The sequence below is a fragment of the Polypterus senegalus genome, chromosome 5 (genome assembly GCF_016835505.1).
Source record: "Polypterus senegalus isolate Bchr_013 chromosome 5, ASM1683550v1, whole genome shotgun sequence".
NCBI lineage: Eukaryota > Metazoa > Chordata > Cladistia > Polypteriformes > Polypteridae > Polypterus > Polypterus senegalus.
Window position 1 is genome coordinate 98,273,553 of NC_053158.1, and position 21,463 is coordinate 98,295,015.

At 34.6% G+C, this 21,463-nt stretch overlaps 1 protein-coding gene across 1 annotated transcript in view; it reads right to left on the reverse strand.

Moving 5' to 3' along the window:
• The window catches only part of drosha (drosha ribonuclease III), a 149,438-nt gene that overhangs the window by 62,981 nt on the left and 64,994 nt on the right, over nt 1-21,463 (reverse strand). Inside the window, exons 8-15 of the mRNA XM_039753150.1 lie at nt 18,635-18,721; nt 16,232-16,318; nt 11,423-11,494; nt 9,256-9,337; nt 8,619-8,684; nt 2,907-3,076; nt 1,045-1,169; nt 641-740 (exon numbers count right to left, since the gene is read on the reverse strand). Coding sequence (XP_039609084.1) covers nt 641-740; nt 1,045-1,169; nt 2,907-3,076; nt 8,619-8,684; nt 9,256-9,337; nt 11,423-11,494; nt 16,232-16,318; nt 18,635-18,721 — 789 coding nt within the window. The remainder of the gene's footprint in view (nt 1-640; nt 741-1,044; nt 1,170-2,906; nt 3,077-8,618; nt 8,685-9,255; nt 9,338-11,422; nt 11,495-16,231; nt 16,319-18,634; nt 18,722-21,463) is intronic.

The window sequence follows — 21,463 nt, forward strand, 5'->3', positions numbered from 1 at the left end:
TCAGCTAAAGCAGAAACAAAACTACAGAAACATAAATGTACGACAAAAGATTACATCTTACATAACACATAATATTTATAAATAATACTTCAGCAGCCCTAAATCCTATTCATGCTTTACAAGGAGATTGGTTTACTGGTGTAGTCATATAATAAATTTTCTTTTATCTGAAAATTATATACTGTCTTTAGAACAATACTTATGGATTGTGGTTAGTGTATGCCTTTGTTTAAGGTGGCTGAAATATGCAAACGTCCATAAAATTAAACGAAAAAAAAAAAAAATTCTGCAACATTCTTAATGTTAATACCTCCTTCTCCAAATTCAAAAAATGCACACAACACACTAGTAACTTTCAGTGCTAATTATCTGAATTTCATAAATACGTAATACCAAAACTCATAAGTTGAAAATATACAACATAAAACACATAAATCACCCAATCATTTATTTCTTAAATGCATCTTTGATTGTACTTTTGTGTTTAGTAATGAGTTTGGGTTGGAATCCTGACCCTGGGCTTGGGTTGTGTGAGATACATTATTGATCCGAGTTTTTTTAAGGCTACATCTCTCACATTCCAATGATCTTATGTTAACAGTGAAATAAAAATAAAACACAAACTGAATGAATCATTTACCTCTCTCTGTGTTAACTTCTGCTTATCTACTTGTTTGACTTTTGGGCTATTGGCCAGCAGATGGCGTAGTTTTACATAACTCTTCCATAATTTCTGATATCTGAAATGCAAAACAAAGCATTACAATTTATAGGGTTGCTATTGCCACATGCACAGTGAAATTCATGAAGGTTAGGTTCAAAGGGTTACTATTTTAAGATCTGAAGGACTTACAATAAAATGATGAGACTGATAATGAATTTTTAAAAAGGAAAGAATGCAGCTACTAGGTAAATCTTTAGTTATTAATTATAACTCTATCCTAATAAAAATCTGTTGAACTCAGAAGAAGAACACATAAATAACAAATCACATTTTTAGTTCATAAAAGATAATAATAATAATAATAAAAAAAAAAAACTCACTGTGGGTCTCCAGCATAACTCAGCTGTGCTGGCCGTATTCCAAAATGAACAATTATAGGAAATGTAATGACATCTGGGTTAAACTGTTCCCTGTCTAACTGGTCAATACGAACTGAGCTGGGTTTCTGAGAAAAATAAAATTCAATATCACTAATAGTTTTAAAATGGATTATACTACCCATTTATCAAAACATCTTTATTATGTGAAAAGTGAGAATTGTATCACTTACTTTTCTAATAAATCTGCTATTATGTGTTTACCAAAAACACAATGCATTTCTACACCTGATATTCAGTATTTCTGTAAAAATTCAACCAAGTTGTTAATTAGGTAATTAGATTCATTGTCAGCATTGGTTCTCTTGACATGTTCTCATCTTAAAAAAAAAAATCACACAAAGAGTGTTTTTTTTTTTAAACTATCTAAGTGAACAATCAGAATCTTCATTTAAATGCATATACTACTCAAGAGAAAACAAATCTGAAAATGGCAACCTTTTAAACTGTATGTTTTTGTATATTTTCGACAAACTAAAAAAATGATTCAATAAATAAAAACTGCAAGGTAACATTGCATTAAAATTTTACATTATGTCAAAAAAGTAAATTACTATGATCAACTGGGGTTAATGATGCAAAATTAAGTAACAATGGTTTAAGAAATATGCACCAATATTTAATAAAATATTACATTCCCTAATAACAACCTATAAAAGACAAGAAAAATGTTATTTTTTCTAAATGTATACCTTCATCCATGATCTAACCGACGATTTAATTAATTCTAATCACAGACATAAAAGTCTATCATATTAACAGCTGACTTAAGACAAAGGAAAACTGTGCATCAATTTAATTTAAAATTAATTTAAAACGTATTCTCTGAAATTTAACTTACTTGACTCATGAAATGTCAGAAAAAGGATTACAAAGTATTTTTGCACGCAAAATATTACTTTTTAAATTTTTTTGAATTTTGTTAAATGAAATGTGAATGTTAAATAAAGAAACTTTTCTTTTTTAAATATAGATTTAAAAATCAATGTTTACAAAAATGAATATGTACTTCATTTTGTGGCAGGAAGTAAACCAACACTGACACTAAGTGGCACTATTATATTATAAAAACTGTAATATTCTATAACTTTTAGGATTATCACAACAAATTATCCTAAAATACATTTAAAAGAAATCAATTTATCAACTTTGCCATTTTCTTATTCTTTTAATTTCTGGCTTTTTTATAAACTAATTAAAAAAAGCCATCAATAATGCTATGATAAAAAATGTATTAATTCATTCAGATGCACTAAGTATTATTTAAACAGCAGTAATAAAAGACGGCAAAGTCAGAATAATAAAAATCATGGTTAAAGAAATGAGAAAACATCCTACGAGCCATGAAGATGCTTCTGAACCTATTAGTTCAGATGGCTAGTTAAAGAAATCAAATCCAAGTCCATCACACTCGTTCTATATATACTTTTCTCTCTTTGTCTATACAGTCAATTTACATTTCTTAGTCTGCCTTCCAAATAATGAAAAAAACCAGGACCTCAGAAAACTGAAAAATGCTGCAAAATTGGTTGGTACAAAAATCGGGGATGTTTGTCAGCCCTAGCATACTCCTCTAGTCCCCAAGTTGGTACTGGTTTTTGGATTGCCTCATAACCCTCACCCCATCCCCACAGTACAACTTCTCTATATTTGAAGTTGGAGAAAAGACAATGCACATGCAAAATTTTGTGAAAATCAGATCCAATATCTTTGTGTGATAGCCGAACAAACAAACAGGCAAATAAACAGAGAATGTCAATTTTATTTATACAGATAGTATTCACATAATATCAAAACTGAGTTACCATTCCAGGGTTTGTAACAATCATTCCTTTGCATTCTTCGGCATATTTCTGCCAGTCCAGCTCCTCCCATTGCAGCATATTGGCTATTTCTTCCTCAGGTACCAATGGTTTATTGCTGCGTAAAAGATACAATAGCACTTGATGCATTGATAAAACCTCCTTTCCACCATCTAGAAAAATTAAAAAACATATTCAACAACTCACAAATCAGTAGTTCCTACAGCTGTATAGTAACTCCAAGAAATGTAAAATAACTGAATATCAGCCTGATAAAATGTGTGAAAGATGTAGAGATTTTGATCTGTCATATTCCTTTTAATCAGTTTTAAATTCATTTTGAATCCCAAAAGCAGTAAAGTGTTAGCTGTACATTTATTCAACAAAATATGAATCAAATTAGCAGAATTATTTCAATTTGTGTTAAAATATTTTAAATATCTGCTTCAGTTTCACAATCTACCTTCAGAAACACTGTTTTCTAAATTATGAAAAAAGGAACTTTACCTATAAAGTTTCTTGAAAGTTTAATTGAACTAGACCAATCATAGGCAACATTGAACTACAGAGCTGCTTTATACATTAGCTATAAGACCATCTCTGCAATATATAAAATCATTTTACAGTCCCTCCCTTTCAAAGATCCAAGAGGACACTGGGAAAAAGATCTCTCAATTAATATATCAGAAAAGGAGTGGAAAATAGCAATGCAGAGAATTCACTCGAGCTCCATATGCGCAAAGCATATAATTATACAACTCAAAATTATATATCGAGCACATCTGTCTTGTCTAAAACTCTCCAATATGTTTCCAGAGCATGATCCAACCTGCGAACGCTGCAACCAAGTCCCAGCCTCACTGGGTCACATGTTCTGGGCCTGCACCAAATTAACATTATTCTGGACGAAAATTTTTAATTATCTTTCAGACAGCCTTGGTCTCACAATCCCTCCTAACCCATTAATAGCTGTGTTTGGGGTTCTTCCAGATGGGTTTAAAGTGGAGAAAGACAAACAAATTGTGATTGTATTTACTACACTTTTGGCATGCAGACTTATTCTGCTAAACTGGAAGAACCCAAACTCTCCTCTTTTAAGTCAGTGGAAAACCGATGTGTTATACTATTTGAAATTGGAAAAAATCAAATACTCATTTAGAGGATCTGTACAGACTTTTTTCAAAACATGGCAGGATCTAATCAGTAATATTTAAAAATAAGCTCTTAAAGCGCAGAGGAAGCAATTATTTCCGTATTTCTCTGTCTTATGCATCCATTTCATCAAATTTATTAATTTAGGTATGTTTACAAGCCTTAAATTTCACGCCGTTTGCCTTGCTCTCTCTCTCAGGGGTTTGTTCTTAACTCAATTTTACTTTTTGTAAAAAATTGATTGATTTGTATGGATTGCAATAAAATTAATAAAACTTCCAAAAAAAAAAAAAAAAAGAAGTATCTGAAAATTGAACAGATTCTGAAATAAGAAAACTTGTCAAAATCAAAAGAGGAAGCTACTCAGCTTGGTTAAAACTAGAGAAAGAAATACAGCATTTGATCCACAGCTAGTATTTTTCACCAGCAAAGGCAGTAATGTACTTGTGTGGAAATGCAGTGTGGGGATGTGCAATACAACACACAAACCAATCCTGACGTAACTTTCCAAAACTGTAAAAATGTAGCTGCACATACTTTTGAAATCTTCCTGCAGTATTTATAAAATATCCTTCCATAGCAAAGCTTACAACTTAAATCATTGTGATGAGAAGACATTGCACATAATAAGAAATATAATGTATAGAAATACCTTAGTTAACCATTACTTCCTAAAAACATGTGTGCAACAGTGCAATTAGTGACTTCATGTTGTTGAGATTTCACATCTTTTCGTCAGGCATGGTATTGACCTGTTAAATTACTTATCCATTCTGGTATGTGTAAGTAATTAACCTCTGTAAATTTCTGGAATGGCTATAGTGGGAACATTCTCGAACATCAAAACCGGTTCCATATTTCTTCTGTCAAAAAATACAAATATAAGAAACTAAAAAAAGATCTCATCAGATTCATAGTTGATGGACAAGTGTTTTAAGCTGAAAGAATAAACTACTAATATCACTAATGCCAACCGTTTGATTCTGTATTCCCTAAAATTAATTTTAATAAAATGTATTTTTGAATTTAAATACAGAGAACTACAAATTGTCGCTTTCAAAACAAAGACAATATTAAAAAATACTTTAAATGTTTGGAAATTTAGACTGTATTAAAAAAATGGGATCCTCTAATTACCTTTCCTTTGGTGAACAATACCAGATGTAGTCTTTTTACAGCAGATTTAAATTGTTTAATCTACACATTTGTACAACTTGCTTTCACAATATTTTCATATGTACTTGCTGTTAGAGGCGCACTTTAGCTATTTGTAAATTAAATTCAAGACGCTTGTCATTTCTACTTTCAGACATACCTCAATGTTCACTATGTCTCAAATGAATAAACATGGTAATATATAGAAAACTTAATAAAAGCAGAGCTTCTTATTAATCGCCGTTGATGCAGGCAAATAATGTATGAAAAATTTCTGTGTTAATTTAGTCCAGCCAATCTGACACGGCTTCACACATCCCTTGTAATACAGCATCATCCTGTATTGGAAAACAAACTACAAACCATTGCTATTAGTTTTTCTAAAAGTTATAGCAACCTCCAGGGTGTTTCTGGTACACAAAACGGCTCAATAAATAACTGGAATAATTTAATATACGCAGACAAGTGATTATCAACACTATTTTTAAGAAATTAATCACCGAGTTATTTCTTCTACCTTACAGAAAAAACATGCTAGAAGGAAAAACAATACATTACAATTAATATGTACCGGTAGTTAATTTTGATTAAATAATATAAAATTTGATCAATAATAATTACATTTTTTTAAATGAACACCAGCCTTTAATAAATGTAAAGAGTACTTTAGGTGTGCACAAAACAGGTCAGCTTTTGTCAAAAAGGCTTATCAATGCCTTTTCAGTGTTAGGACATCTGACGAAAGTCCAAAAGTAACTATTAAATGGAAATTGCATTCAGACTATTATGCTACTTCTTACTTTCTTACTTTTGTGTGTGTTTTTTTTTCCTGGAATTGTACTACTGCCATTATTTTGTGAAAGACATTAACACAGAAATTTCATTGCATGTGTAAAATACACATTAATGATTAATTTGTACTTGAGGTCTGTGTTTAACTTCTGCTGTAAAACAGAAGCATCAATAACTGTACAGTACATGGAGTTGGTCTTGTTGGAGATGGACGTCTAGGGAGGAGCTCCGTTAGCAGCAGGGTTGTTTTAACATTTTTCTTTTTTTAATATATCGAGACATCCTGTATTTATTCATCCCAAGGAGATTTAATAATACTACATGCTGTGATGGACGGCCAGCATTTAAGCCCGGCCGGAACATCCCTTAAAAGATGAAAACAGCCTTTTCAGGGCACATCCCCCGGGACACTAGATGGCAGCTCCCCTGGATGGAAATGGTTCCTCGGATTCCCACAGGGCAGCATGGGACATGGAGTCTGCCTCTTTAGCCCTGTTGGGTCCCGCCAGGGGGAGCTCACCAAGAACCCGGGGACTATTACGATTATGCCAACCCGGAAGTACTTTGGGGTCACGAGGAAGGAAGCCCGCAGTACTTCCGGGACACTTGATGAAGGAAGATGTGGTGTTGACCCGGAGAAGAAACACTTCTGGGTCATGGACTTTAAAAGGACTGTGGGGAAACCCCAGCAAACGGAGCCGGAGTTGGGTGGTAGAGGACGGAGCTGCTGGGAGTGGAGGATTGTGGTTATTGTGATTGATTATTGTGTTGATTTATTATTGAAGAATTGTGGAGCATGCGGTGCTTTGTGCACTTTATTGAAGAATTATTATTAAAGAATAATAGAAGAAGTGTGTCTGGGACGTCTGTCTGGTGGGCTCAATGGGGCAACAGTGACCCCTAGCGTCCACAATGCAAATAAGCATGTGTAGCAAACAAAGGGTGCAGAAGGAAAAGTATAAGGCAGCAAAAGCCTCAAAGTCTAAACCTGTTTCAAGTTCATGGTACAGCCTCCCAGAGACTGACCTGAAACAGACCTGCCAGGACCTGATACACGAGCATCGGCTATAGTGAGAGCGAAACTGCGAGAAACTGCATGGAAAAAATTAAACAACATGTTACTAGATGGTTTACCCTCCACCTTACATTAGCAGGGAGTAGAATCATTGTTAAGACAACCAACCTTCCAAGTTATTCTTCCTATTTTAAAGCATCCCCATATACATTAGCAAATAATTTTTTAAGAAATTAGACTCAATCACAACTTCATTTATTTGGAATCTGAAACATCCACACATCCAAAGGGCAACTCTACAATGACCTAAAGCAGAAAGGGGCATGGCACTACCCAATTCTATTACTGGCCAGCAAACATACAAGCTATAAAGACCTGGATATCAGCACAAATTCATGAATATCCACAAGCCTGGTCTGCAATAGAAATAAAAACTTGCAGTACTGCTTTTTATTCCCTGCTCTGTGCCCCAGTTAATACAAACTACCATCATTACACTAAAAATCCAAATTTTATCTGTTGCACCTTTACATAACAACCACCTTTTTCCACCCTCTCAAAAATATACACTATTCAATGCCTTGAAAATGCCCGGGACTAAAACACTTAGAGACTTGTACATAATAATGTCTTTGCATTCTACAAACAATTATGCTTCAGATGCATCTCATCAACACAATTCCTTCACTATTTTCACACTAGAAAATTAGCAAAACAGAACATGTACAATTTTCCTCACTTTCCATCCTGCTCTACTCCAGAGTAATTATTGATCAGTCTTGAAGACTCGGACAGCGTCCCGACAATTTATAAAAATATTTTAACATCTCTTCCTCAAAGGCCCCAGAGTACATTGCGGAAAGAATTTGTCACTTAATATTTCAGAAAATTGTGGAAGGCGGCAATGCACAGAGATACACTCAAGCTCCACATGTGCAAAGGATTCAGTCATTGAACTTAAAATATTTTATCAAGCACATTTATTTCATTTAAAAGTGTCCAAAATGTATCCCGAGCAAGACTCAAACAGTGAGCTCCATCCTCACTGGGCCACATGTTCTGGGTGTGCACCAAATTAACAAAATTTTAGAAGAAAATCTTTGCAAGCCTATCAGACAGCCTTGGTCTCACAATCACTCCTAACCCTTTAACAGCTGTGTTAGGTGTACTTCCAGAGAAGGACAAGCAAACTGTAATTTCCTTTACTACAGTACTAGCGTGTTTGTCACTGAACTGGAAGAATCCCACCCCACCACTCTTAAGTTATTGGGTAACTCATGTTCTTATACTTCTTGAAATTGTAAAATATAAATTCCTCACTTAGAGATCTGTTCAGAGCTTTTTCAAAATAGAGCAGGGTCTAATCAATAACATTTTAGAATAAGCTTCCATTTTGGGGAAAAGGATACCCTTCTCTTCTTGTTCCTTTTATAGAAAAGCTTTGGTTGCTGGCTCCTCTCTCTTTCTCTAGGGTGGGGGTCAAATTTGGTTCCGATTTGTTACATTTGACTTGACTGTATGGCATGTTATCCGTTTCTAATTAAAATCAATAAAAAAAAAAAAAGTGTATAGTACACGACACATAGAAATATCCAACATACCTGGCAGAAACCTAACAAAACGAGGCATGAAGTGAAACTTTGGGCAACTGGTGTCACTTTCTGAACCTACAACAGAAAAACAGAACATTTATCACAAACGCATATAATCATAAACTGTGTTCAATCAAATTTTTGTCTCTTCTATTTAAAGATGATACTATATTACAAAATGCTAATATACTGGAAATACCTATCATTTTTGACAATAAAAGGCATTTGTGATCTCGAAAAATGCTACGGATTCCAGACTGCATAGTGTTCCTGTTGACCCTCGATAAAATTGAGCTTGACATGCTTGAGCTAAAGATCAACAATTATGACAACATTTATTGTCAAATATTTGCATTCACTTTAACAAACTAAAAGGAATAACAGTTTAAGATTAGACTGCATTACCAGTTTTATCTTTGACTTCTAAGCAAACTACTTAATATTAATAAACACAGGCACAAAACGTTTATCAGTGGCATTGTATTGAACTGATGAAAATCTACTGAAAACTTTCATAAGGAAAATGTTAAACATGTAATCAGATTCAATGATTAAACTCTTTACAGGTTTTTAACACCATTTTTGTCATACAATGTCAACTGTGCAGTATGTGCTGTAAGTGCTGTAAGAAAAACATTCATATTACCCATTAGATTCCAGTCGTACAACTCCAATATATCTTTAAACAAATAGGATGAAAACAGTTCAAGACCTCGTACGCAAAAATTCTGTATAAAAAAAAAAAACAACTTAATATTGGAGAAAATAAAAGTTGTCACATACATCTGGTTATTAAATGTACATCTTGAAAACAATTGTTTTTACACTAACAAAATACCAAATTATGAATTATTAGGTACTGAGGCTGACATACCATAGTATAAAATAACAGCTGCATTTGATTAAGGAAGTATAATTTTTTTAACTATTTAATATAAACAAAATTTCGAGTACTCTGTCATCTGTGTCCATTGTAGATTCACTACAAAAGGCTTACTTACAGAAACCAAGGATGGTGATTGAATAGTAAATAAAACAAAATAATAAATAACAAAAAAATTTTAAAACTACAGTATATTTACATTTACACAGTCAATCCCTATCTTTTGACAGGATAATGTTGTTAGAAAATAGCATGAAAGTCATGGATGTTAAAGTTAATACAGTTATCCCTCCTCGATCGTGGGGGTTGCGTTCCAGAACCCCCGCAATAGGTGAAAATTCGCGAAGTAGAAACCATATGCTTGTATGGTTATTTTTATAGATTTTAAGCCCTTATAAACTCTCCCACACTATTAACATTATTAGAGCCCTCTAGACATGAAATAACACCCTTTAGTCAAAAGTTTAAACTGTGCTCCATGACAAGACAGAGATGGCAGTTCTTTCTCACAATTAAAAGAATGCAAACATATCTTCTCTTCAAAGGAGTGCCGTCAGGAGCAGAGAATGTCAGAGAGAGAGAGAGAGAGAGAGAGAGAGAGAGAGCGCACGACAGAAAAGCAAACAATCAAAAAATCAATACATGCTGTTGGGCTTTTAAGTATGCGCACCGCGATAAAGCAGCCGCAAAGAAAGGAGCAATGTGAAGGTAGTCTTTCAGCATTTTTTAGAGTAGCGTCCATATCTTCTAGGCAAACAGCCTCTGTGCAAACAGCCCCTCTGCTCACACCCCCTCCGTCAGGTGCAGAGCATGTCAGAAAGAGTGAGAGAGACCGAGAAAAGCAAACAATCAAGCACCGCTCAGGAAGCACATCGTATATCATTGAGGAGTTTTAGTTAATATGTAATACATGCTCTGATTGGGTAGCTTCTAAGCCATCCGCCAATAGCGTCCCTTGTATGAAATCAACTGGGCAAACAAACTGAGGAAGCATGTACTTTAAATTAAAGACCCATTGTCCGCAGAAATCCGCGAACCAGCGAAAAATCCGTGATATATATTTAGATATGTTTACATTTAAAATCCGCAATGGAGTGAAGCCACGAAAGTCGAAGCGCGATATAGTGAGGGATCACTGTACATAGGCTCTTAACCATAATCTAATAAAGGTAAGCCTAAACAGAAAAAAAAGATCAGAGGTATAAAATACTAATAGATTATACCAATTCCACTGCTGCCAACTGATTGTCACACAGATAGAAGTATCTAATGGTGAGACTGCAAAGGCATCAATTATTTAGTTACAGAATTTCAGCTTTAATTTTGCTACATTAATTAGAGCAGACCACAAGAATGTTTAATGGATTTAAATAAGACTATTACTAACTCTATCAGTCTAATCAAGTTACAGTTTCAGTTTCAGTTTGCGGTTTGTTGCCTCACTTATGCGGTACTTCTATTTATCTATGCAATGCATTTTTTTTACTATATGCATGTAAAATATACATTAAACAGATGGTGCATTGCAAACATTAAACACTGACTATGCTTTATGTTGTCTGAATTTTAAGGTTATACTAATTACAAAAAAGAGTTGTTTTAATTTCTAACTTTTCTTTACCTCTCATTCCATTTTTCGCACAGGGAGAGACTGAACATGTGCGGCCCGCGCATACGCACTTCACCAGAAGACACACACGGACACCTGGACGCACACAGGGGTTTTATTAAAGAGGATTCATGCACTGTAGGTATTACACATATTTATCAATATCTAATAGTTAAACCAGTTCCAAAACAATACTCTGAATGTTCAGTAACTTCAAGGTATTTCACATGTCTGTCTTTGTTTTTATGTTTACTCATGTTTCTTTGTTTTACTTTACAAAGCTTTAAATATATATTTGTAAAAAAAAAAAAAAAAAATTACCTCTGGCGTCATTTCTTCAATAAAATGAATGGTATAGTCTATATTGAACCGGATTACTCTGCATAGTGGAATCTGAGGAAAAAAATCCAACATGCATACATGTTTAAGCAAAGTGATGTACCATGAGACCTTGACTAAGGTACAGTAGTTAATTAAACTCTAGAAGTAGTATGATAAAAAGCATGCTCACCTCATCTCAGGCATCACAAAGGTATAATACATAAGGGATATAAATACAATTCAACAGCAGGAAGTAGGATAGTCAGCGAGATGCAGAAAGTAGACAGGAGAACAAGGAGATATGGTGCAAGGTGAAGAGAGAGGTGGCAAAGGCTAAAAAAAAGGCGTACCATGAGTTGTATGAGAGGCTGGACACTAAGGAGGGGGAAAAGGACCTGTACCGATTGACAATACAGAGGGACCAAGCTGGGAAAGTTTAGGATGATAAAGGATAAAGATGGAAACGTGCTCACAAGTGAGGAGGGTGTGTTGAGAAAATGGAAAGAGTACTTTGAGGGGCTGATGAATGAAGAGAGAGAGAGAGAGAGAAGGTTGGATTATGTGGAGATAGTGAATCAGGAAGTTCAACGGATTAGCAAGGATGAAGTAAGGACAGCTATGAAGGGAATGAAAAATGGAAAGACCGTTGGTCCAGATGACATACCTGTGGAGGTGGAGGTGGAGGTGTTTAGGAAAGATGCCACTGGAGTTTTTAAACAGATTGTTTAATGGAATCTTGGAAAGTGAGAGGCTGTCTAAGAAATGTACTAATACTGACTTTTAAGAATAAGGGGGTAGAGCAGAGCTGTAATAACTAGAGAGATAAAATTGATGAGACACAAAATGAAGTTATGGGAAAGAATAGTGGCAGCTAGGTTAAGAAGGGAGGCGATGATTAGTGAGCAGCAGCATGGTTTCATACCAAGAAAGAGCACAACAGATGCAATATTTGCTCTGAGGGTGTTGATGGAGAAGTATAGAGAAGGCCAGAAGGAGCTGCATTGCATCTTTGTGGACCTGGAGAAAGGATATGACAGGGTGCCTCAGAAGGAGTTGTGGTATTGTATGAGGAAGTCGGGAGTGGCAGAGAAGTATGTAAGATATTAGGGAAGTGTGACAGTGGTGAGGTCTAAGGTAGAAGTTATGGATGCATTCAAGGTGGAGGTGGGATTACATCAGGGATCGGATCTGAACCCTTTCTTATTTGCAATGGTGATGGACAGGTTGACAGACGAGATTAAACAGGAGTCCCTGTGGACTATAATGTTTGCTGATGACATTGTGATCTGTAGCGAGTAGACAGCAGGTTGAGGAGACCCTGGAGAAGTGGAGATATGCTCCAGAGAGAAGCGGAATGAAAGTCAGTAGGAACAAGACAGAATACATGTGTGTAAATGAAAGGGAGGTCAGTGAAATGGTGAGAGCGCAAGGAGTACAGTTGGGGAAGGTGGATGGGTTTAAATATTTGGGATCAACAGTACAGAGTAACAGGGACTGTGAAAGAGAGGTGAAAAAGAGAGTGCAGACAGGGTGGAATGGGTGGAGAAGAGTGACTGGGGTGATTTGTGACAGACGGGTATTAGCAAGAGTGAAAGGGAAGGTCAACAGGACAGTGGTGAGACGAGCTTTGTTATATGGGTTGGAGACGGTGGCACTGACCAGAAAGCAGGAGACAGAGCTGGAGGTGACAGAGTTAAAGATGCTAAGATTTGCATTGGGTGTGACGAGGATGAACAGGATCAGAAATGAGTGCATTAGAGGGTCAGCTCAGGTTGGAAGGTTAGGAGACAAAGTCAGAGAGGAGAGATTGTGTAGGGGAAAGATGTCAGGTATATTGGGAAAAGGATGTTAAAAATAGAGTTGCCAGGCAAGAGGAAAAGAGGAAGGCCTAAGAGAAGAAGATTTATGGATGTGGTGAGAGAGGACCTGCTCTGTTACACCCATCATCTACAAGATGCAGAAGACAGAAAGATATGGAAAAAGATGATCCAATGTGGCAACCTCTAATGGGAGTAGCCAAAAAAGAAGAATCTTTATTTTATCTTCACTCTCACTTCTTAAAATAAATCAACATTACTTGCAAGCTTGTAATGAAGTTAAATACAGAAGAACAAAAAGTTATGCTTCTTTTTTATTTTTTTTCTGAACTATACAGTTCTATGGAAGAAGAAAAAAACACCCTGGGTTTCCAAAGTTGTTCCCACATGAAGTACAATGGGCTGCTGTTGGTCAAGCTCTTTTCTCTTTTTCGAAATTATATGTTTCTTCCAAAATTCAGTAAAACTCTGCATGCACTGTCATTAAAGGAATATTCCACCCATAAAGAATGACTTATTTTATAGTTACTTACCGATGTAGTTCATAAGGCTGGGCAAGATAAACTTTTTTAAAAAAAAAAAAACATACAAATTGTGTGTATTGTTTTCTAACAGTTACTTCCTGGAAACACGGAATTCACAGTAAGTAGGAAAAATGTTTTTCCAAAAAAAGACAACACTTTCGATCAATGAATGAGGGGGAGAGGCAGTTAATAATATTTTAGAAAAGAATGCGAAAATTTTGCACACTTTGACCATACCAAAGGATATCAAACACGTGGAGCATGCAACATGAAGTAGGTGAGAATTTTTTTTCACCTCAATGGACACTTTCATTTGTTGAGTTTGAATATTCAATATGTAATTTCTCCACAACAACATGTGATTAAAACACACCACTACAAACTACATGGAGTTACCAACATTTTAAAAAATGTAATTTTGGGGTAAAGTATTCCTTTAAAATAAACTTTCATTAACTGGTTAAAATCAGGAATCTCTGATCCCCTCTCCTATCGAGAAAGTTAAAATCAAACTGAAATGATACTTTGTGTTAATGAAATTAACTTTAAGATAATCTCTGTAGTAGATATTTAAAATAATGTATGTTTATGAGGTTTCATGATTCAAATTCACAATTTGGGCTGGTCAATTACTGCCTAACTGCTTTAAAGATTTACTACATAAAAAGCTGCCACTTCCTATACATTTTAAGCACCAGCTTCAAAACCTCCTCTTTCCACTAGCTGAATGCTATAATTGTTGCTATCTCTGCATCCTTACAAATTGTATAAATTCTAATCAGCCATTTGGCACCATATTTCTCCAAATGGAGATTTAGCAATAAGGCCTATTTCTCAATAATTCATTCAAGAACATTGTCACATCCTTTTCATTCTGTACCAGTTAAGAGAATAACTATACATGTACCATTAAAATCACCAGTTATGTCATGTTTAACTGTTCTTAACCATATCAGCAATTTTTAATTTTTCTTTATTTCATAACTACTTTACTAGATAGCCAGGGAGATCAATATGGTTTTCCAAATTTAGGACATAAGTGAAGATTTTCATAGCTATAGTTGGGGCAAAGTGTATATGCTAGTATAGGATGTCCCAGAATCATTACTGTCTATAAAAGGAATTTTGAAACATACACTTTAATCAGATGGTATTCACCCCTCAGGGTACACGTTAAAGAATCTAAAAAATTGGACCAAAACAGTCCTGTTGCTCTTCTCAAATTTGTTACTGAGCGTTCTTTAGACAAGTCATCAAGGTCACCGAGTCTTTGCCAACCAACATGATCAAAAATATTCACAGCCGTAAGTTGTGGCAAAGTGCCAGCAGCTATCCTTCTCTATAAAAGGATTTTGCAAACATATACTGTTAATGTTTCACATCACTTTATTTTTGTAGCAATATTTTTTGTGAAAGTGAATTAAGCTTTTGTGGACAAGAGAATACATCTAGATCCTATTAGAGATTCAAATACTATATGCAGACATATTGATTTGTTCTTATTAAAGCCAAAGTGACTGGAATTCAACTTGTATGCCTTCTATTATTTTTTTTGCTTTCAAGTCTGTTTCATCAAAGGAAAAAGGGGTTTTCAAAAAAACCCAAAACAAAGTAAAAAATTATAATAAGAAAACTTACACTCTCTGTATCGACATCTTTACATGAAATACTTTTAATTGTATTTCTTCCTTCTGAACCCAGAATATCAGGAGAATTTAATACAGTGGTACCTTGGTATACATCCTTAAACCCGTCCAGATCCTTTGACTTATACCAAATAGGACGTATACCAAAAAAAATTTTCCCATAAGAAAGGAAAATGATGAATCCGTTCCTATGAAAAAAATCCTATTGTTATTGTCATATTACACATCGATGGGGTTGTATAAAATAATTTAAACACTGCTTAATACTAAAATACATAAATACAAAAAAAAATTAGATGAAATAAATGATAATTTAACCTCAATTTACTTTGTTATAGTGTTTTTTGTTTTTCACAATCGTAGATACCGTTGTTCTCGGCATACGGTATGCAGCAGCCATGTCCCGGATATGCATGCCACCTTCATACTTTTCAACAACCAATTCAAATCTACGTAAAAAAACACAAAATCACGTGAAACTTCACATAGAGTTATAGCACGGGTTGTTCACTGAATGCTAGCAACTGGCGTACTGACGCTCGTGGGCAGTCGTGGCTTTGTCTCGAGAGAGGTAAACAAGGGTAGTGTGCGGTGTTCTAGCACGCGAGTCGTATTCCAAACAAAGGTCATATACCAAGCAAAATTTTTCGCGTCCAAACAGGACGCATACCAAGTTGGACTTATTCCAAAGCGGACATGTACCAAGGTACCACTGTATATGTATTTATTTGTTTCTGCATTATTAATGACAGGAAGGCAAAAATTACTTATACATTAACGATCTATAAATAAATGTATACATTCTAAATTAGTAAAACTTACATTAGTAAGTGGAGTATGAGAAAACAAAGAAAAGCCTTCAAAGATGTACTCATGATCATCATATTCAATAACAGTTGGACGATCAGTCTAATATAATAAAAAAAATAAAAAAAAAATCAAACAAGCGAGACAGTATTACAAAAGTTGATGTAGATTATAAAAGGAAACTATAAAAGGCTTATAAAAGGAAACTATAGGTATTTGTTCGAAAGTGACTATTTAAGACCATACAAACCCTTCTGATAATATACAGTCCTAATTTATATTTTGTATACTACTTGACTGCAACTGTTGTAAATGAAGGGCAACATAATGTAATGTTTAATAGTTTCTAAAAATAAGTTTACCTTATTTACAAAACTGTCATGACAATACAAAAAATACAGAACAGAACTATGTATACAATGTCATTAAAGTAAAATTAAGATGGGCTAAAATCAAGAATTTCTTTCCTCTTCTCTTAAACAAAACATAAATGATACCATTGTGATTCTATGCAGCATGAGACTTGCTTAGGAGAAAAAGCAATGCATACAAACATTTTACACACTAGTTAACAGAATAAGGCCCATTTATTTGTGTCCCTGACCTTCCATCGTCATTACTTTAACTAACAATTATGAATAATGCTTTGTTGTGAAACCGTACTCATTTTAAAGTGGAATAAACACTGAACAGAACTAAATATCCTTATTTTCATTGTTCCAAATACATTTTATTGATTTTATCTTCATCTGAAAAGAGCCGATTAAAAGTATATTTTATTCATGAATGTTGGGTATACTGTATGTGTCCACTACTTCTGTTGAACAGGAAAAAATCAGAAAAGAATTTATACACGTGTTCCTTGAAAAGGTCTTTATCTTTCAAAACCATTTTCACATTATTTTCTCAGGTGCTAATCTTACAATTTAGCAAAGTAAGAAAGTATGACTTTTTCCAGATGATCAATAAAAATGTATACAATATACCAAATCAAAAGAAACATACTGAAAAGCTTTCAACAATTTGTAAAATTGTGAGATGAAGTAGTTTTCATACCCTTTATAAATTTAGAGCTAATTTTGCTTAAGTGCAATATATTACCTTACAAACTCCCCTAATTTGTTGATGGAGTCCACTTATGCAAGAATTGGAAGGATCGCCTGTGTTAAACAAGGATAAATAGCCCCTCTCATTTAGGTCTAACAATATATTTATGTCATAAAGCAAACGAAAATTAAGACAAAACTTCATTCAAAACAAGTCAGGGGTATACTTACAGGGAAGCACAGATCTGAGGAAGAGTGCAAGACTTCCTGAAAGTCAGCAAACAAACTTTGGGGTTCACTGCACCCCAAAATACAGAAATTGAAAAAATATAAAACTACAACCACACTGCCTAGGTTAGGCCATTTTTATAATGTTAGTCAGCAAACAAGAATGTCACCTGTCAGAGGCTACCATGTTGCTAAATAAATAACATGTCCTTGGCAGGGAAGAATCTGTAAAACATCACTTGGTGGATACCAAAGAGATGTGGTACAAAGTCTTGGGGTCTGATGAGGCTACAGTGACACTTTTTGAGCACTAAATGGTATGCATTGTGCAATTTTTCAGCAGCAGGGGCCAACAATCTGATCAGGATTAATGGAAAAAACGAATGCTACACAGTAAATATAGATCCTGAACAAAAACCTACCCCCTTTTTCAAAATGTAAACTTGGGAAGAGCTTTATCAATTAACAGGATAATTACCCAAAGCAGGTCACTCAAACAAAAATGGAGTGGTTTAAAAATAAAAAAAATCAATGTCCTTGAGTGGCTTAGTCAGAATGCTGACCTTAATCCCATCAAAAATTTGGGACATGACCAAAAAATGTCTGTCCACAACCAATCCTCAACGAGCCTGGCACTATTTGAACAATTTTGGAAAGAGGAAGGGATAAATGTTTCTCCATCAGAATGTGCATAAAGACTTTCCAAACAGACTACTTGTTGTAATAGGTATAAGAGATGGTTCAACCAGGTACTGAATAGGGGAGGAGAGATTATAATTTTCTTTCTTTTTAATTCCTGTTGAAACTCATCAAAATCTCAGGTTGTTATAATCATTTATGAGAAAAAAGGCAATAGGGACTAAATACCTTTTCAAGGCTGTATAAGTTATACAGATTCAACAAAATTACATAAATCATAATACATATTAGGTATCTTGGTTGGAAGAACTAGATTTATTAAAGTAGTCAGATATGTACAAAACTCATAACATCTTTCAAAACAGAAAAAAAGAATAAAAGAGAAGTGTACAGAAAAAAGCACCAAGAGGAATACCATGTTGTTAAGTCAATCTTGCTTAAAATGTATAATTTTGAGACATAAGTGTAATGTAAGTTCTTTAATAAAAAATATTTAATTACTTACTAAGAAGTTAGTGGGTGGAGATACAGTTATTCTGTAGTGGAATAAGCGACCAGCATTGTTTGTCATTGGGCGACATGCCTTAATACTCTAGGGAAAAAAAAAAAAGGAAAACCATTGCTGTGATTAGGCAACTGCAAAATACACATTTAAAAAGTGTTTTTATATACAGTTGCGCTTGAAGGTTTGTGAACCCTTTAGAATTTTCTATATTTCTGCATAAATATGACCCTGAACATCATCAGATTTTCACTCAAGTCCTAAAAGTAAATAAAGAGAAACCAGTTAAACAAATCAGACAAAAATATTATACTTGGTCATTTATTTATTGAGGAAAATGATCGAATATTACATTCTTGTGAGTGGCAAAAGTATATGTACCTCTATGATTAGCAGTTAGTTTGAAGGTGAAATTAGAGTCAAGTGTTTTCAATCAATGACAATGACAATCAGGTGTGAGTGGGCACCCTTTGTTATTTAAAGAACAGGGAGGGATCTATCAAAGTCTGCTCTTCACAACACATGTTTGTGGAAGTGCATCACGGCAAAAACAAAAGGAGGAGATTTCCAAGGACCTCAGAAAAAGAGTTGTTGGTGCTCATCAGGCTGGAAAAGGTTACAAAACCATCTCTAAAGAGTTTGGACTCCACCAATCCACAGCTAGACAGATTGTGCACAAATGGAGGAAATTCAAGACCATTAATACCCTCCCAGGAGTGGTCAACCAACAAAGATCACTCCAAGAGCAAGGTGTGTAATAGTCGGCGAGGTCACAAAGAACCCCAGGGTAACTTCTAAGCAACTGATGGCCTCTCTCACATTGGCTAACGTTCATGTTCATGAGTTCACCATCAGGAGAACACTGAACAACAATGGTGTGCATGGCAGGGTTGCAAGGAGAAAGCCACTGCTCTCCAAAAAAAAAAAACATTGCTGCTCGTCTGCAGTTTACTAAAGATCACGTGGACAAACCAGAAGGCTATTGAAAGAATGTTTTGTGGAGAAAGGAAAACGCTGCATTCCAGTATAAGAACCTTATTCCGTCTGTGAAACATGGTGGTGGTCTGGTTTGGGCCTGTTTTGCTGCATCTGGGCCAGGACGGCTTGCCTTCATTGATGGAACAATAAATTCTGAATTATATCAGTGAATTCTAAAGGAAAATGTCAGGACATCTGTCCATGAACTGAATCCCAAGAGAAGGTGGGTCATGCAGCAAGACAACGACCCTAAGCACACAAGTCGTTCTACCAAAGAATGGTTAAAGAAGAATAAAGTTAATGTTTTGGAATGGCCAAGTCAAAGTCCTAACCTTAATCCAATCGAAATGTTGTGGAAGGACCTGAAGCGAGCAGTTAATGTGAGGAAACGCACCAACATCCCAGAGTTGAAGCTGTTCTGTACGGAGGAATGGGCTAAAATTCCTCCAAGCCAGTGTGCAGGAATGATCAAAAGTTACCGGAAACGTTTAGTTGCAGTTATTGCTGCAAAAGGGGGTCACACCAGATACTGAAAGCAAAGGTTCACATACTTTTGCCACTCACAAATATGTAATATTCAATCATTTTCCTTAATAAATAAATGACCAAGTATAATATTTTTGTCTCATTTGTTTATCTGGTTTTTCTTAACCTACTTTTAGGACTTGAGTGAAAATCTGATGATACTTTAGGTCATATTTATGCAGAAATATAGAAAATTCTAAAGGGATCACAAACTTTCAAGCATGACTGTAGCTTTCAATTTTAATTTAATATATTTTTGTTACATCTTACAGTACAATTAAAAGCATATCTTGCCAGTAGCTGCTAGGGGTAAAAAATATATATTAAACACACAAATATGCACATATGTGAGTAGTCCAGGTGCGTGTGAAATTGGAGCTTATGAAGAGAAACATTTAACATTGTATTTTATTAGTTACGTAGCAAATATTTTTATGTAACTTACAAGAAAGGCAGTCTCCTGAGAATATAATGAGTGGAATCAAGGCCAATGAAAAACTAGTTTTAAAATTTGCCAAACATAAGTCTTCGATCATTTGTAGAGGGACAAAAATGACCCCGCCTACTAGAAGAAAGTTTTTGGTTGTTTAGAAAATTAAAACAGAATATTATGATGGTTGAAGAGGATATAAATGGCATCAGCATTTACCTGCATTTCTATTTGTTAGTTGTCTATATAGATGAAAAAAATGTTATGAACTAGTAGTGCCCCTCATTACTTACCTTGCTTAATGGAAAATTTCCAATTTACAAAATCATTTTCCACCATGGGTAGTACAGTTGCAACATAAAACAAGTCTCTCAATTTAGCAACTCTAACCTGAAATTACTAACCTAAATTAGAATAAAATATACTGGCAAAACAAAAAATATGTTGCTAACTAGCGTACTTTAAATTATCATATACAAAGATCCAAGAGTAAATGCATATTTAAAAAAAAAATAATCAAAGCAAACAATATAATTTTTAATTAATAAAACAAAATCAAAAAAATACAATAATGAAAAAAAAGTGTTCAGATCAAGATTGCTACCTTGTGCTAGCATTTTACTATTCAAAATGGTCCAGTTTGTCAAATTGTTAAAATGATTTATTTTGTTAACAATTATGACATTGGTTACACCCTGTAAACCTATGCCATCTTTTTCCAGAAAATGAAAATCGCTTCAAAGAAAAAGCCTCATTTGTGAGGTATGTTTACGATTAAATGAGATTTAAAAAAATTAATAAATAAATAAAAATACATGATACTGTGTACCTATGCCTAACACATGCCATTGAGGAGTGAAGAACTAACTAAAGAAACAAGGAATCCCAACAAAACAAAC